The sequence below is a fragment of the Schistocerca nitens genome, chromosome 3, assembly GCF_023898315.1.
Source record: "Schistocerca nitens isolate TAMUIC-IGC-003100 chromosome 3, iqSchNite1.1, whole genome shotgun sequence".
Taxonomy (NCBI): domain Eukaryota; kingdom Metazoa; phylum Arthropoda; class Insecta; order Orthoptera; family Acrididae; genus Schistocerca; species Schistocerca nitens.
In genome coordinates, this window is record NC_064616.1 from 874,509,323 (window position 1) to 874,520,967 (window position 11,645).

Consider the following 11,645-nt stretch of genomic DNA (forward strand, 5'->3'; position numbering starts at 1 on the left):
TTCTTGCCATATGGTGTCGTGGGTGGCGGATAGATCCAAGAAAGCAGCTATGAACTCACAAATGAAATGGTGTGCTTCAGATGTGCTACTGCAGGAATGGAAGCTACCATCAAACTAAAGGGTCTAAAAACTGCAACTGGCTTTACAAACAAAAACAAATGCCTGTCATGATGCAATCAGCAGTACTATGCACTACACAGTTATTAATATTGAATTGTGCCTGATAAATACACAAACGTGCAAGAAATTTAAGAATTCAAACCAAAAAGAACAGAGGAATATCGAAGTAAGTCATTCATTATTAGAAGCTGTGTCAACTCACAAATGGAATGGTGTGCTTTGATGCACTGCCACAGATACAGAAGCTACCATCTTTAGTTTAGATATAATCGTCATCAAATTGAATGACATTTAATTTTAGGTGTGATTATACTTCCATAAATTCTTCTTCATCCAAAGGCAGCTGGTTTAACTATTTAATGCTGCCCTGTAACTGTTTTTAACGTTTGGGGTGGGTTTCGTTACCGAGGAAGATTACTTGCCGACTGAGGATTGCAATGAATGAAAATGAACACTCTCTATTTAGAATTTCTGATAATAAACAGGGCACACAACTGCTTAGTTTTTAACCTTGCATATTCAATGATACTTCTTATATTGAGGTCTTTATAATATTTTTGGATTTCAGTGCACATTTTCTCTCACTTTTAGGTTATAAAACTGAGGAATATGTTTGAACAACATGTTGAGTGCAAACGCCTATTAACATCATGGACAACAAAATGGAAAGAAAAATTTGCTGATTTTTTGAAGCAGAAAAGGAAAGAAGCTGAACGTCTCCATAAACTGAAAATGATAAAGGAAAAGGAGAAAATACGACTAGAGAAAGAAAGGCTTAAAGCCATTAAAGAGGCAGAACTTGCATTGCAGAAAAGAACAAAGCTATTAAAGTGGCAGAAAGCACAGGAAATATGGGATGCTAAACAAGAGAAACGAGCAATAGAAATACTCCTCAGTCAGAAGAACCTAGATAATGACCACCTAGAAACAGAGCAAAGGCCATTCGTGAAATTACAGGAGGAACAAAAATCCAAAAGGATAAAGCAGACAGAAGTAATAAATATGAATGAAAATATTTATAAGGAAATACTCTCTCTCAAATTCCCTGATCTCAAAGAGGTAAGATAATTAAATTATTAATTAGATTTGAAAATAGTGATCACTAATTGAACAGATCTCTATGAGGCCAGATGGAGAAGTCCGCGTTGCTATTGTCAGTAACTTTCAAGTTTTCAAATAGGAGTTATTTATTAATAACTAATTACAGCATTAATAATACAAAGAAGTTTCATCAAATGGTGATTGTGTGATACTTGATTCTTAATGCAGAAAATTAAAAAGACTGAAATTCACTTTTCCTTCATATGGTGTTATGCAGAATGTCAGGACATGAGGTGACTAATGGAAGAAAGAATAAACTACTCAAAACCAAGTCTCTTTCAAAATAAGTTCTCCATTATACTTTCTTCCCTTTACTCTCTTCTCTTATATTGTCTTTCCTTTTTTACAATATATGTACTTATGGAATATTGAATTACCATTCCAAAACCTTCTAATTCAATTTCTACTTTTGTGTAACATTGTGGGTGAATTTGTGGTTATTACTTTGATAGATACATGCATATAGTTCTGGACTGGATGACATTCTGGCTGAAGGAGGGGGTGGGGGTCAAGACATATCACTCCTCCCACAAGGCCTCAGCCATTTTGGCATAGCTAAGTTTTTTTTATGGACCTATAATCCTAGAATGGAAGCTGAAACATTAATTGGGGCATATGATGAAATTAATTTCAAAATCAACACAGCAAAAGTTGTGAGGATAAACTGAAAAATTCTCAGTCATAACAGATATGACATTAATATCAATAACATTTTTTGCTATGTTCGTACATGTTGCATAATAACATAAATCAGGAGGAAACATGGTCTGTGGAATACTTTTGTTCGTAGAGGTTTCAAAGTAATGGTGTTTCATTCAGATGAATAAAACCAGTGCAGTCACAAAACTATTTTGGTTAGTTTTTTTTTTGCTTATAGAAATGTAATCAAGTTTGTGGCAGTTTATAATGTGTCTGCTTCTTCAGTGTCAACAAATACATAATTAGTGAGTTAATTCAAACACAGCCATACTTCATTGAAGATTATCCATGTAAAAAGCATTACAAAACTGCAATCACAGATGAAAACATTGAGAATCTGCAAAAAAAAAAGTTCAAATGTGTGTGAAATCTTATGGGACTTAACTGCTAAGGTCATCAGTCCCTACGCTTACACACTACTTAACCTAAATTATCCTAAGGACAAACACACACATCCATGCCCAAGGGAGGACTCGAACCTCTGCCGGGACCAGCCTCACAGTCCATGACTGCAGCGCCCTAGACTGCTCGGCTAATCCCGCATGGCTGAGAATCTGCACAATTTGTTAATGGGCTATGCACTTGCCAATTACTGTTGTAAAAGAAATCACACAAATGGAGGTACTGCTATTTTAATTATAAGTGGGTTGAAATACAAAACTGTCAACAGTCTTCATTACCTCAATGCAGAAACAGACCTTGAGGCAACAGTCATAGAAATCAGTGGTACAAATATAGTTTTCATGTGTATCTATTGCTCTCCAAATGGGAATTTTAGGACATTTCTCAAAAAAACATTAAACATTACAAAATAGGATGCATGTAGGCAAAAAATCAACAGTATTATGTGAGGATTTCAACATTGATTTTCTTTGAACAAGCAGGAGAAAAGAACTATTGCTCACCCTAATAAATACATTTGATTTTTAAAAAAATAACAAGAATCCCAGCAATAATTACAAAAAATACTGCTACTCCTCTGGGCCAAACATTTGAAAAACACAACATAAACTACAAAGTGCATAAATACAAATTTTAGTGATCATGGAGCCGATGTGGTAACCTTCTCAGGCTATTTATTGCCCAGCCAAAATCACAAAAGAACATTGACTGTCAGAAGGTTCAGTACACAGAGTGTAGAAACTTTCAATCACTTATCACCAAGAGGAAGATGGGAAGAAGCTTCTCAGATGCATGACACCAACAAAAAGTTGGAAAAGTTTCTGACATTTTCAACTATTATTCTGAAACAGTGTTTCCTCTCAAAACACGGGTGGTAAGGAACACAAGAATGAAACCAAAGACATGGATAACAAGAGGCATAAAAATCTCAAGCAACACAAAAAAGACATTGCTCATTTACAGAAAAAGCCACAACATATCTTCTCTCCTTGACGGTTATATCACAAAATACATTCAGATATACAGGTTGGTCAGAAATAGTCTAAAAAGCATGTAAGGTGTTGCAGGGTAATTTGGGCTGAAAAATAACTGTTAAGAAAAACCCGGTATGTTGCACTGTTTGCAAGTTAATTGGCATTGAAGTGAGCCAATCAGGTTATTGTGTACATACATTCAAGCAGCCCTCCGGAGACTGTTTCACGAAACATTTTCTCCATTTGGTTTCCTAAAACAGAACAAGAGAGCGATACAAAAATTGGACATGGAATAGTAGTAAGGATCAGACCTGAGCCAAAGGCTGAGCAGTTTCATGCACTATCATCCATGCTGTGAGAACAACTGACAGTGATTGTATAAGGTAGGCCACATGATTTTGCATGTACACTTGCCCTGCTACGCCCTTACAGGCATTCCAGACTGTTTCTGACTACCCCATATTCAAAGTCATATATCAGGAAAAGAAAATGGCAGAGTCAGCTGGAAGCAATTTGAAAAGTAATTGAGGATACAGGGTACTTTTCCGGCTCAATATTATGTAAAAAACAACATCTATTTCTTTCAGGCACTGTTTATAATGTACATGTTTTACAGATTCTTTGTTGATATCAGGTAATGCAGCACACTTTCTAAACAAATTGAATATTTTTGAAACTGCTTAGGGTTATTTAAAAAATTACAAGGAAACTGATGCAATTTTTTCCCAAAAGGCTTCCTCAAATTGAGGTACCATTTAATCCAATGTTATACATTTGAAGGAGACCAAATTTTTACCAGATATGCATGACATGATGGCTGAGGTACTAGACCTATTTAATTCCACCAATTATGTATATTACAAGGATAAAAAAATCACATCTTACATTTTAATTTTTATAATTTTCTTCCTAATAAAAATATTAATTTTTCTATAATTTAGTTGATTCTGCAATAAAGCTTACGTCTACTACATAAGTATGGACTATTGCAAGTTACAGAAAAAAATTAAAGCAATGCTTTATAAACTTTAGGAAATATTTGTACCTGAATTCTGAAAAATACAACTTGTGAGAAATTTGTTGAAAAATGGTAGTGAGACAATGACTTTCATTGTGAAAACCATTGAAAAGGTTAGGAATTCTCAATAACCAATGGAGATATTCATGTTGGTAATTATAAGAGGAGATATCATAATTTTGTCAGAAACAGCAGAAGACTTGGAAGAGAAGTTGAACAGAATGGATAATCATGGAAAGAGGTTATATGATGAACAGCAAGAAAAGTCAATTGATGGTAATGGACTGCAGTCAAATTAAATCAGTAGATGTCGAGGGAATTAGATAAGAACATGAGACACTAAAAGTAGTAAATGAGTTTTGCTATTTGTGCAGCACAATAATATGGTGGCACATCTAGAAAGGATATAAAATGCAGACTGGCTATTGTAAGAAAAGCATTTCTGAAGGAGAGAAATTTGTTAATATCTAACATAAACTTAAGTGTTAGGAAGTCTTTTCTGCAGGTATTTGGCAGAATTGTAGTCTTAAATGTAACTGAAATGTGGACAATAAGCAATTTAGACAAGAAAAGAATAGAAGATTTGAAATGTGAAGCTACAGAGGAATATTGAATATTAGATGGGTAGATTGAATAACCAATGAGAAGATACAGAACCACATTGGGGAGAAATGAAATTTATGGTAAAACTTGACTAAAAGAAGGTATCAGGTAATAGGGCACATCCTGAGGCATCAGGGAATCATCAGTTTGGTTATGAAGGGAAAAAAGAGAGAGAGAGAGAGAGAGGAGGGAGGGATGGGGGGTAAAAGTTTTAGAGGGAGACTAATGCATGAATACGGTGCGAATAAGGTGAGCATATTCAAATGAATGCAGTTTCCCCACAGCTATTCGAAGATGAAGAGACTTGCACAGTATAGACTGCTGTACAGAGCTACATGAAACTAGACTTCACATTGAAAACAGCTGTTGTATGTTGCAATTACAAACACAATTTATTGAATATACCACACATGCAAAGTAAATGCACATGGTTAAACCAAGCACATGCAGAGATGACTTGACACTATAGGAATACCGCTGGATGAAAGTCCATGGAAGTCTAGAAACATAGCCAGTTGTCGTACTATAAGAGGCCGGTGTACAAATGTTTCTATAGACATGATCCCAGCAGAAGTGGCCATTCTGGGCTGAGGAGCTCAATTAAACACAGCCATTGATCAAGGGGTTCCACCACTTGACATGATGTGGACCAGCAGCATGCCATACACTGATAATGTTGCTTACAGTGAATTTGCATTGATTGTGGTGCTCCCTGGGCTGAGGACCAGCAGTGATGGTCAGTCACTGGCAGCTGTGATAATTCCATATTGCTCTCAGAGCCAGTTAACAGCATCCCTCCCTGCATGAGATGGCATGTAGAAGTGGAATTGGTCCAGGTTATGCCAGCTCTGCCTCAGATGTGGGGGTGCTGCTGCTAGATGTGGGAGGTTCTGCATCTCAATTTCAACAACCTCAAGCTGCTCCATTGGATTCTGGTTACTGTTGGATAAGGTGGGGTCCATGTTGCTTGTGGAAGGCCGGTCAGGTGCCACTGGTTCTGAAACAGAGAGACTGGTGGGTTTCAGAGCCTAGTCCATGCTTCATTGCTTATGGAGGGTATGCTGCTGGTGATGAAACCTGGGGTGCAGCTGCTGCAGATTTAGCCAGTCCACAGGTTTTACAGTATGTTTGGGGCTTCTGTAGGTGAGCTGTGGCATAGCTGGTTCTGGTGTTGCCTCCAGTGTTGCACTTTGACAGTGACCTCACACATCCGGTGGCCATGTACTTCCCATACGGTGGCTGGAAACCAAGTCAGATAGTGCCCAAACAATTGCACCCACACCAGGGCACCTGCCTGTGCCGGCTGTAGCCTGGGGCTGATTGTGGTCTTGCAGTGACAGCAGAGTGAGGAGAAACTGGAACTGTCACCCATGAAGTCACTTGGCCTGGCCTCTAACTGATATGGATGTGGCTCTGTAGGTGGCTAAAAACAACATAATGACATCTTCTGATGCTGTGGACTTCATTATTGCCCCAATTTTCACTTTGAAAGTGTACACCACGTGTTCCGTCACTCAACTGGATTGGGTGTGAAATGGTGCTGTGAGAAGGTGTTTTATCCCTACTGCTCACAGAATTGTGAATACTGGGTGGACACAAACTGGGGTCCATTATCCAAGACAATGGCCTTCAGAAGGCCCTATATGGCAAAAATTTGCAAAAGGGCTTGATCATGTTTACTGTTGTAATTGAACACACAGCTCTGACAGTTGAGAATTTAGAGTATGCATCTATCTCTGTGAGCCAGAAATAATTCAAAGAAGGGCCTGTGAAGTCAACATGGAGACATTCCAAATAGCTCGATAGTGGCCAGGGAGAAAACATCTCGGGTGGCAGGGTTTGCTGCTGACCACACTCAGTACAGGAATGTACCACGGTTTCAACATCTTTATCGATGGCTGGCAATATGCATGATCCCATGCCATGCCAGCAGTTTGATACAGGAAATACCTCAGTCACCAAAGTGCAGGAGCACAAGTGCTATGGGGCAGAGAACCAGACAAATTATGGCCCTAGGTCATTCCTGTTCTGTTTCCAGGACGACAACACCAGCTAGGATGGAAAGCCTATTTTTTAATGCAAAGAACTTTTTGAGGAAATGATCCGCTCTTGTGGGTAAATGCTGATATCACCCTTTCGTAAGCCATTTGGCAACTCTAGTCTGAGTCACGACAATCACTGCATTGAGGGGAAATTCATCAATAGCATAAGAAGACACAGAATCGACTTGAAAAATGACGACTTCCTTAATGTTGAAATGTGGACCTGTGCCTGCAGGGAGTTGGGCAGGGCATTGGCATTAGTGCGGGGCCTTGTAGGTGATGCTGTATTTATAGGCAGATCAGAACAATGGCCTCTTTTGTAGTCTTTGTGCTGTCCAGTCTGGCATAGTGGTACAAGGAGCAGACAGAACAACCAATGGTTTGCAGTCTGTCAGCAAGTGGAACTTTACACCTTATATATACATGTGAGATTTCTTTACCAACTAAACAATAGCCAAAGCCTCTTTCTAGATTTGGAAATAATTTCATTGTGTGGCACTGAGCAACTTTGAAATGAAGGCAGAGGGGTGTTGAGAACCATCTGCTGCCTTTTAGGACAGCACTGCACCTACTCTGTGCTGTGAGGTATTTGTGGTGAGAAACAGTGGCTTACCAGATGAAAATGGAACAAGGCACGGTACAGATTATAGGGCTCGTTTGACAGAGCAGAAAGCTGCATCACAATCTGGAGATCACTCAATTTTTGCCCCTTTTTTCCGCAACATGTTGAGCGGGTGGGAAATTTTGACAATATTGGGAATGAAACATCCTCACCTGCAACTTACTTGTTTACAGCTCTTTCAGTTGCTTTCTGTCCCAGGGATGACTATTATTGTGTTCTCCACATGGGAGACTGTGTGACAGTTAAACAACAGAATGTTCATATGATCCTCCTCCATGAATAATTTCTTAAACACAAAATTTAAAATTTCAGCTTTCTTTTTGCTGTCTTCTTTTGTCACACCAGACTGATTACCAAGTGGCTGAATAGAAGGCTTCAATTCACTTAGCAATTATATGTAGGACCAGAATTTTGTCTGATTCTGAGCAAGCTGTTTTGCTAAGGTACTGCAGTAGTAGTAATTGTATGCTTCGTACATTGATCTTCTTACAGATGCATGAATTTCCACTAACTTTAGCCTGTCATCATCTGCACATTCTTTTTTGAGTGGAGAATGCAACACTCTCTGCTTCCTCAGCATTTTCTGAATTTTACTATCAAACCATGGTGGGTCCACTTACTTGGCACATATGTCTCCAGAGCGTGACTTACAATCAGTTTAAACTCTGCCTATAATTCTCTTGCATCCATCTTAATGGAACTAAATTAAGTCCTTTATTGTCTAAGTGGGATGCTAAGAACTGCTTGTCTGCTGTTTCCAACAAAAATACTCTACCAGGCTTCTTGGTGGATTTATTAACTTTTGTAACCATCATTGCTATGACGACATCAAATCACTAATTCCTCTCTCTATACAGACATCGTCAATAAGGTTAGGCCTGTTTATAGCTAGGAGATCCAAAATATTTCCATAGGTTGTAGGCTGTCAAACTAACTGCTCATGACAGTTTTTGGAAAACGTCTTCAAAAGTACTTCACAAAACAGTCTGTCCATATCTTTTGCAACGCATCCAAAGACGTCTCAATCTATACACTGTAGGTTAAAAATTGGCTTTGGTTTACTCATCTTCAATTAACTGCAACTGCAGTTCTTTATGACGTATGACATAATACAACCAGGTTTTAGGGTTCAATCAGTAAACGCAAAACCTTTATAGGATCACGTCGTTGTTTGTTTGTGTGTCCATCTGTTAAACTCCTTTTTCTCAGGAACAGGTAGAGGTATCAAGTCAAAATTTATATAAATTGCTAAATTCTATGGTCCCTTGGTGGTGCAAAAAATGTAAGCTTTTAAGTCAATGCAATCAAGAGATATGGTCATTTATATCGCATATTTTGATACTCGCAAACTCACACACAAATGCAATAGTTTAATTTGGCCTAAGCTTGTTCTAGAGTTCACTCACTTCATCTGTTTTATTAATGGAAGAAATTGAGGGCAAAATATAGAACAAGAACAATGCTACAAAAAAACCTGTTAAATTTTTTGTACAATAATTCTTAATTTCCACTTTGAAGAAAGGAATGGCCAACAAGTTGTAAGATTTTATCACACCACAAGATAGAAAGAGTATCTAACCTTTTTTAAGTTTCAGAGAAAGACAAAGAGTTCATTTATCAGAGGATGTACAAAAGGAATAGGAAACAATATTGGCAAATGTTTCTATCAAAGGGACAACAACAACAAAAGCAACATGCCAACTCCATGGGTGCTGAATTAAAGTTATTAATAACTGAAAATGTTAAGTCATAGAATCAGATATTCTTGTACATGAGACAAGATTTAAAGTTAGTTATATCCTTTAGTTTATTATACTCATTAACTGATGATTAATCCATTTGTGGTGTTTGTGAGTTTAGACTACAAATAGCAATAGAAGTTATCATATAGGATCCCCCCAGCTTTTGGTTACGTAGTTCTTTTACTGCTCTTACCTTGCACTTGAAATGTCTTAACATGGTTAACATACAATGAACAGTTTGGGGTGGTTACATAATTCGCTGACCCCCCCCAACACACACACACACACACACACACACACACACACACACACACACACACACACACACACACACACACACACAAAAAGAGTTGAATCCAAATTAAAATCAAATGGTGACTTTTGCAGTCTGCACCAAAATTAAGCACACGATTTTAGAGTCTTGGTCGGTGGATTTAGTCATTTAATTCATTATTCCCCAAGCCACCTTACTTTATGTGCTCTAGAGAATGTACTACCTGTACCAGTGTCTTGTGCTCCCCCTCCTGTTTGAATATTAGCAGAGCTTCACAATCTGCCACAGCAGCATGTGCTTTGCATCTCCCTTAGGACACTATCTGCTTTGCCCACATTGTTGTCATTGCTACTGTTGGTAGACTGCTTGCTTAGAATTCAGGGGCATATCCAGTTTTCTGTGTGTTAACAATTACATAAAAGAAGTTACTCAGAAAAAGGTCGTGAATGTTATACATTTCAAGACATTTAAAACTTTTTTGTCTAAAATAAAACACATTTTTGTAATTGTTTGATATTTTGAAGTATCAAAACTGCTTGAAACAGTAGTTTTTGAAGATTTTTTCCCCTTAATGTTTGAGGGGAGGATCCCTGGGTCTTCTTTCTCTTTGCAGTAACTGCCCCCACCCACAAAACTTCATTAATCCAGCCCTGGCTGACACATATCTGTTACTTCACAGTACGTTGATAAATACCTCAAAGTACACTGATCTTCAGCTGAATCAGATTTACAAGTAATTCTACAAATTCACAGCTTTCTTAAAATTCTAAAGAGAAATATACAAGTTAGCTATTTTCTGAATGTTGCAACCCAGGACTCAAAATATTTACTGAAATACCTGAGAAAACATTTTTAAACAACAGTCATTAGATGTCAGATCTCATTAAAGAATAATCCTGTATTATCTTTTCACAAATTCTCTAGCTTAACTGCATTGACTGCAACTTTTGTTATCTAGTTTACTGATTCACATATAGACTGACTTTCATAACTGAATACATGGTTTTCTGCTCACTTACAGGAACTTGCTGGAGGTCCAGAAATCAAAGAAACAAAAGAAGTACAAGAAGAAGAAATGACTGTTCTTTTCATAGAGCTATATGAGAAGAGTGAGACCGACTGCATGGACCTCATGCAAAGTCATCCTTTTGACCACAAATTTCAGTGGATGGATGTTGTGAAGGAAGCACATTCCAAATTGCACAGTGTGTATACAGACAACACACAGGCCAGCAACCTATAGAATAATACCCACGTTTGTATTTACTTTGAGTGGAACCATTCATTCAGTAATGAGCAGCACCTACAGATCTTGGAATTCATCATTTAAAAATACTAAACCATAACAGGAAAATGATGGAATTATGTGATGTGAAAATCTCAAATTTAGTAAATTTTGAGCAAAACTTAAAAGAGGGTGAGCAGAGAAACCACGTCTATATACCTGCCCAGCAGTAAAAATTATCAGCATGATTTATTCACAGTAAAACAATAAAGACTCATAATACAGTCAGGTCTAGTGTGGCAGTGGAATAGGTAGATCGGAATGTACTACCATTCTTGTGGTGTTCAAAGAAAATCTTTCTTTCCCCTTCATCACTTATAATTTGCACCTGTATACAGAAGTGTTAATGATGTACAGTCTTCAATTTGTAACACATTCAGTGTTTCTTAAGAGAAGCTGTCTGTAATCTCATTAAGCAATCATATGAGTGTGAATGAGTCTTCTTGTCCATTAGAGAATTTTGGTTATTGCCCCACTGATAGCACTGTGCTTTCTCAATAATCACACTGATAGCACTAAATGTCCAATGTGTATCCATTTACCTTACTTTACTGTACCAATATAAGCAACTATGGCTCTTCAGATCATTGCTAGTCCATGAAATTAACGAAATAGTATTTTAATATATTTTGCTTGTCAATTCAGCAAAGTCTTATGGTAATGTATTTGGTATTTCACACCTTATAGCGAAAACATGTATTACATAGAAAAGAATAATGAGAATGCTACATGGTGCTCACATAGAGATGTCTTTTAGGCATCA

At 37.6% G+C, this 11,645-nt stretch overlaps 1 protein-coding gene across 1 annotated transcript in view; it reads left to right on the top strand.

Annotated features, from left to right (window-relative positions):
* Positions 1-10,840, top strand: part of LOC126249460 (dynein axonemal intermediate chain 3-like) — a 176,654-nt gene extending 165,814 nt beyond the window's left edge. The window contains exons 10-11 of the mRNA XM_049951114.1: positions 712-1,179; positions 10,619-10,840. Coding sequence (XP_049807071.1) covers positions 712-1,179; positions 10,619-10,840 — 690 coding nt within the window. The remainder of the gene's footprint in view (positions 1-711; positions 1,180-10,618) is intronic.
* The last annotated feature ends 805 nt before the right edge of the window (positions 10,841-11,645 follow it).